The sequence below is a fragment of the Pinus tabuliformis genome, chromosome 4_1 (genome assembly GCF_031772625.1).
Source record: "Pinus tabuliformis cultivar Carrire ecotype Pingquan chromosome 4_1, CPIR1, whole genome shotgun sequence".
NCBI classification, from domain to species: Eukaryota; Viridiplantae; Streptophyta; class Pinopsida; order Pinales; family Pinaceae; genus Pinus; species Pinus tabuliformis.
Window position 1 is genome coordinate 172,358,487 of NC_142303.1, and position 6,827 is coordinate 172,365,313.

At 36.6% G+C, this 6,827-nt stretch overlaps 1 protein-coding gene across 1 annotated transcript; it reads left to right on the forward strand.

Annotated features, from left to right (window-relative positions):
* The first annotated feature begins 3,257 nt into the window (after positions 1 to 3,257).
* On the forward strand, positions 3,258 to 6,395 carry LOC149174731 (LEAF RUST 10 DISEASE-RESISTANCE LOCUS RECEPTOR-LIKE PROTEIN KINASE-like 1.2). Its single transcript, XM_089422669.1, has 3 exons — positions 3,258 to 4,255; positions 5,845 to 5,889; positions 6,043 to 6,395. The coding sequence occupies exons 1-3, from the start codon at positions 3,448 to 3,450 to the stop codon at positions 6,243 to 6,245; spliced, it is 1,056 nt and encodes a 351-aa protein (XP_089278795.1). The 5' UTR covers positions 3,258 to 3,447; the 3' UTR covers positions 6,246 to 6,395.
* Positions 6,396 to 6,827: the final 432 nt, after the last annotated feature.

Sequence of the window (6,827 nt, forward strand, 5' to 3'; positions counted from 1 at the left end):
AGTTGCAGGCTCTCGACACGTCCTTGTCAACTTCATATGGAAACATGTTATTAGGGTGCAATGTAAATTTCCATATACTTCTTTACTGTCTCGACAAAATGTTGGTATTTGAGCCTATTTACTTTTGATTTAAAAAATTTAGAAAGAAATGCATAGAGAACATAAACTGAATCACACAGCAAGAAACACAAGAAATTTATGTGGTAAAACCTTGACAATGTGTCAAGGAAACCTCCACGGGGAAAGGGATTGGAATTCTTATTGCTCGAGGTCAAAAATGACTCTCCAATATACATCAAACCTCCCGGGAAATCACCATTTTAATTTGAACATTTTCATTACGTAACCTCCTATTGTTACAAAACTAATTGAACCGCAACTTTTAGCAAGGCTTCTATCTTTAGTAGAGCACCAAATTTAGCATAAAACTCCAAATATGGTGTTCTATGTCAAAGGGCTACCAAATCCCCCAATCTTCCTTAACTCCTTGGTCTCTTCCCCTTTCTCACCATGTCTGAAATCAAAACTATAGAGTGGCTTACCGGAAGACTAGTCATATGCCACATATATCGGTTTTTGTATCGAGAGCTAAACATTTTATACCAAGGGCTTAAATCAATAATTTTGATCAATCTTGGTCTCAGCCTCAATGGCTAAATCCTCCCACTCCATCAAAATATGAACACAATGCTTAATTACACTCGTAGCCTCAAAGCGACAGACGATCGTAGGCCAAGCACGGTTTCACAAGAAAAAAACATTAACACACAAAAGCTTTGCAAAACATGGCCCAAGTGCAACTCCCTATGATTTAATGCATATGTTAGCCAAAAAAAATTTTTTCGTCCCTTAGTCTGTTAATCTCAAGCCTATCCTCTCGAAAGCAACACGAGCCACATGCCTTTTACTCCAGAGCTATATGTGAAGTTTCTTGTCTCTTGATCTCCTTCTACCATGGCACTGTAACTTTGTTAACCACTTGGCTTTTGCTCTGGGGAAAAATTACATCATCATGCATCACTCATTTTCCATGTGATGATCAATGAGTGGTGCCATATGTCACCCAAATTTGGCCCACTTGGCCACCCAAAAATGTTGATATGGCATGCCAGGTGTCACCTACCACGTCATTTGTTGATGTCATTATGCCATGTCACTACCACTTGTGCACCATGACATCCTCATCATTCAATAGGATTTTCCACCTATTTATTGAGTCATCATTGTCGACCAATAATATTGCAACACTTGTACTTGTGTCATGTCATCTCGTACAATGGAACAAGGTCTAGGTTTGGGTGAAATTTTGTGTTTTTCCTTCATAAAATTTTATGGGGCGAGATGCTTGAATTGATTAGAGAGCTCGCCCAACTGTGGAATTTTTTCTGTGAGTTTGCGTTTAGGTTATTTCTTTGTGATCACCCCCAAATAGCGCAACAGGGCCCTAACAATCGAATAACTAAATTGCCTCAAATAGTCGTACAGTCGAACTAGGTCCCACATTGGTTTGAGGTTTTGAGGGTCCAGAACATTTTCTATTGTGCACATCACAAATCTTCTCAAAGTCTTGAACTCGGTCACACATTTTTTGGGGCCAAATGGGCCAAACTTCTTTTCTTTACCTAACTTTTCAACCCAAAACTACTTGAGCTTCAAAATGCCTCAACTCCTTGATCCTTGGGAATTTTTCTAAGTGCCATATACCATTGGAAGGGCCTTTTAGTGGGCTATCCAACTATGCATTTTGCAGGAGCATCTAAGCTAATCTTATATAGTAAAAATTGCTCCACATATATGCTCCATTGTTAACCTTAAACCACCTTTAACATCAATGAAAACACTTTGTTAACACATGCTACTTTCACCACCCTTCATCATAGAGATCTTATCCATATAGATTCCCTACAAGAACCCTTGAAAACAATAAGAGAAGCACATATATGTATTTATCCAAATGCACCTATGACCAACACAATCAACCATAAGCAATAATTAACCTAAAATTATAACAATGAGAATCACATATATATGTAAGAGTAAGAATTTAGAACCACAAACCACATAACCATTGTGAAATGGATCCTTAACGGATGAATGGACTAAACCAATGTGAGCAACTATAAAAGATCCATTAACCTAGAATTTCAACATGCAACAAGTATTCCAAACCATAAACCACACAAAAAATCTAAAACAAACACTACAACAAAAGCCCATACTAACTAAACATACCTACAACCACCAAAGAGCTTGATTCACAACAACACTATTACAGGTACTAGCATTACAAGCTAGCTAACAAACCATCTTCCTCTGAAAAGTGTCACTCACTATATCAATAATAGACATTTGCATTTCCAATAAACAATAGAACGAATGGATTTACTACAATCATGGAGGTTTCTTAGTCACCTTTCTAGTTATCCACCCTACACAAACATATAAATTGAATGACTAAATCCTATAGCAATCAAAGCACTTATGTATAATCTATAAATTGAATGACTAAATCCTATAGCAATCAAAACACTTATGTATAATTTAATTTATAAGCTATTTCATTTGGAAATTAATAATTAATTTATTAAAGTATGGAAATCACAAAAAACATTTTTATAACGGGTAGTTTATAACTGCTATTTCTTAACGGCTAATTTCGGACATGGATGCTGCTCTGCTATTTAATCTTTTGAAAAGACTGATTTTTTCACTTTGCTGCTCTGCTATTTAATCTTTTGAGAAGACTGATTTTTTCACTTTTGTGGTGAGGATGAATCACATTAGTTGATTCGAAACGTGGACCAAATTTTAAAAATGTAATTAATCCCTAAGACAATTCTATATCTTTTTATATTAAATCAGATATACAATTTTATTTTTATTTTTTAAATAAAAATGTTAAAACCCTGTTCCAAAATAAACAAGGCCTGTCTGCAACATCCTGGAATGAGAAAGCGATACCAAGTATCTGTGCTTTTATAGGGACTATCACACTCGTGAACATGAATAAACATATTTGAACCGTCAAACACCAAGTTGGCCTCTTAAATTGCTTTCACATGCAGCGACTTTGAATGTATGGAGTGTACTTACTAAGTGGTTTCGAGGACGATGACTAGTAAATAGGCTCGTCTGTTCACTCGCAACCTCAAAGTCTACGTGAATGGACGGATGCAACTATTGACTAGACTTCCATGAATAGAGAACCGGGGAAGAAAAATTGAAAGTTCGGGCCTTCAAAGAACATGACAAAAGAGATTTCAGAACTTCAAAGTCTGATTGCCGTGTTGACTATACGGTCTTTGCGCTGCAATTTCATGCCGCTTCTCCTGATACCATTTCTCTCCAACTCCATATTTTCTGCGTCTTCTTAATGTATTTGCAGGCCCTTCTTCTTACCTCTGTTCTCGTTGGCCTTCTCCATCAGATTGAAGAGAAGCGCTGAGAATGGGAACAGGTGTTATTCTTCCCAACTCAATGCCTCTGACTGTTCATTTTTTCCTTCTTGTTGCATCTGTTCTTCTCCTCCTCCTCTGCTCCTCAATATCATGCAGTCTGGCCGATCAGTACAAGAAATGTGTTTCGGATACAATTACATGTGAGGACATTGAATTCAGCTACCCATTTGGGAAAAATGGGAGCGGCTGCGGTGACCCTGAGTTTCAGCTACACTCATGTGATTACGAGAGCCATCCTCTGATTAATATCGGTGGAAATGACTATCACATATTGGAGTCATCTTTCTTGGCAAATTCTAGCACATTTAAAATATTGAGACTTCTTAACGACAATCTGTGGGGAGAAAAATGCAATTTTTCAGGTAACTACTCTCAATTCTGGTGGCCCGCCTCTCCCTTTCAAACCCTGGACACATACACAAATATCACGCTTTGGAAGCACTGTGATGATCAAATTCCTGATACCATTCCGCGTGGATTACCCCAGCACAAGTTGAGTTTATGTGGCGAAGATTGGCACTACAGCTTGAGCCCACTTTTAGACTTAGAGCACATACCCTTCTGTGATGCATTTCAACTACCAATTTATAAGGTCTCCCCTCCATTCTCCATTAATAACCAGACTTTACTGCACGAGGGTTTTGAGGTAACCTGGCACGTCGATTCCAACAGATACCAGAGCTGTGATGATTGTTTGAATAGCAATGGGAGATGTGGTTACAACATTTCAAAACCGACAACCTTTCTTTGCTATTGTCCCGACGGCAGCACGCATCCAGACGAATGCCCAGATACGGGTAGGGTTTACGGTTGTCTTTTTCAAATTCTTATTACAAACTGGGTGGTTTTTGAATTGATGTTTTGCCCGGACACCAATTAGGAATATTACAAACTATGTGTTTTTTGAATTGATGTTTTCCCTGACACCAATTAGGAATATTACAAACTCCGTGGTTTATGAATTGATGTTTTCCGGGACACTAATTAGGAATAGATTGTAGATTTCAGAAATATTTTGGAATTTATGATAAGAGCCAGTTGGGTTTTTTATTTTGGTTTCCTTTCCTTATTACTAGACACTCTTTTATTTTTTGCTATGTTGGGCTAGATTATGGACATTTTGAAATTGTTAATTTTTGTTATATGACAACTATGCTTAATATGTGGTTTATTGTGGATCTGTGGCCAAGTAGGGCTATATGCTGGAATTTTTACATATCAGGATGGTTACCTTTTCTTTTACTAAATGTACTGATTTTTACATATGTATAATAAAATTAGTGTAAAAGAACCACCTAGATCAAACAATTAATTTCACTCTGGTTAAATATATTCTGAAATATTCTCAAATTATATAATAAAATTTACAATTGTCTTTTACAAAATAAATCATATTCTCAAATTCTTAAAAAAAAATTACAATTCTCTTTTACAAAATAAATCTTATTAAAACTGGATTTCTTTGCATATTTCAAAAATATTTTGGAATAAGTTGAATAAGAATGAGCTAGGTCAAATTCTCAAATTCTGCAGTATAGTTAAATTCAGCATCATCTATCTGCTTGTTTGTTATATATATTAATTTCACTCTTGTTAGATGTGGGTTATATATACTGGTGAGGCACTATCACCAGTGGGCTTTTTATGGTGCCTTTTTTTTACCACTGTGGAATGGTTATTTACCGAAGTCTTAAGAGACTCTACAGGTTCCACAGCACTGCAGTTTTGGATCTAATTCACGAGCAGAACTCATTGCTCTTTTGGGTCTTTTTCAGTGTATCTTGGCTTGAAATCTCAACTCTCTCTGTTTTTGGGACTCCAAATTCATTATAGATTAGACAAATAATTCAAGCACTAAAAATTCATCAAACTTAGATACATGGAAATGCCCAATTGAAGTCTTGCTTCAGGCTTTCAACTCTGTTTCCATCACTCACATCTATAGGAGACAGAATGGAGAAATAGATCACCTCTCAAAAAAAAAGTTGCAGCTTAGATCCGAACAAAATTTTCTTCAAATATTTTGCCTCTGGTTCATTTCTACAATAGGCACATATTCTAATTTAAGTGAATGCACTTGCAAATAATTTAAGAAATTGAATGCACTTGCAAATAATTTAAGAAACTGAATGCACCTGCAAATGATTTAAAATCTGCCAAAAGAATGTGTAATAGAAATGATCCAACACTGAATATTAAAGCAATGATTAATCAACATAGGAACTGGTTTTTAGAATTTTTCCTGCTTAAACGAACCACTTGGATCCTAATTCCCTTTTTATTGTACTTTCTAATTTCTATTAATCTGAAAGGGTTTTTCTGTTTTGGAAAAAAACTATATATACTATGTGCTTCTCATCAAAAAAAAAACTGTGGAATCTTGCAGATACTGAAGATACGAGAGATGAAAACTTGTCGGCAATTGCAATAGGTAAACATGACTTCTTCCTGATCACTACTTCCGATTCATCGTCAAGGTGAATTTGCAGATTGCTGTTGCATTAATATTCTCTTCACAGGCAGAATATATCAATTTATCAATTTCGATGATACCAATTATATAAATTTCTTCATTCTACCGCAGGTTGCATCATTGTGGGAATTGCGGTGATATCAATAGCCTTAGCACTAGTCCTGTTCTCAGCGTATGATGCCTGCAAGGGGAGAAACCCACCTCCTCAAAAGTCACAAGGAAATGAAAACGACGTGGCCAATCCTTCCTCGTTCTTCAATTCCTCTTCTACACTGGCACCTGAGAAGTCTTCGTCAGTTGGAATAAAAGTGTAGATCTCTAAATTGTAATTGTTGCCCCAATAGAAGTCTTTCAAAGATCTTGGTATCTACGTAATTAGCTCTTGGTAGGTATGTAATTGTGATTTAGTGGTCAAATATGTGTACAAATTTAACTCGTGTTTTGGAAAATAAGATTCAGTGGCCAATTACTTGTCCAACATTGACTTCTTTATCGAAGGTTGTAGTGATGGTAGTTTCTTTTTTTGGCTGAAGCAAGTGTTGATCCTTCTAATTCGTTAATTCAAAAGAAAAATTACATATTGTATATGAATCCAGATCCTTTACAAGAATTCAGGAAAAATGAATCCCTACCAATGACCAAGACCCCCCAAGCTATTACAGTGATCACCAAACTTTTGAGAAATAAATATGGAAAGGCTACAAGAGCCCCCACCCACTAGGGAAGTTCCCGATAAAATACACTTCCTAGAGCCAACATACGACCATAGACACCCCGGACCATGCAAAATCTACACACCACGAAAGAGGGAGAAAACGCGCGCCAAACCAGATGAATGGATAGAGCCCATCTGGTCCCATAAACACAACACGATCGATCGCAACCGTTGATTCCGG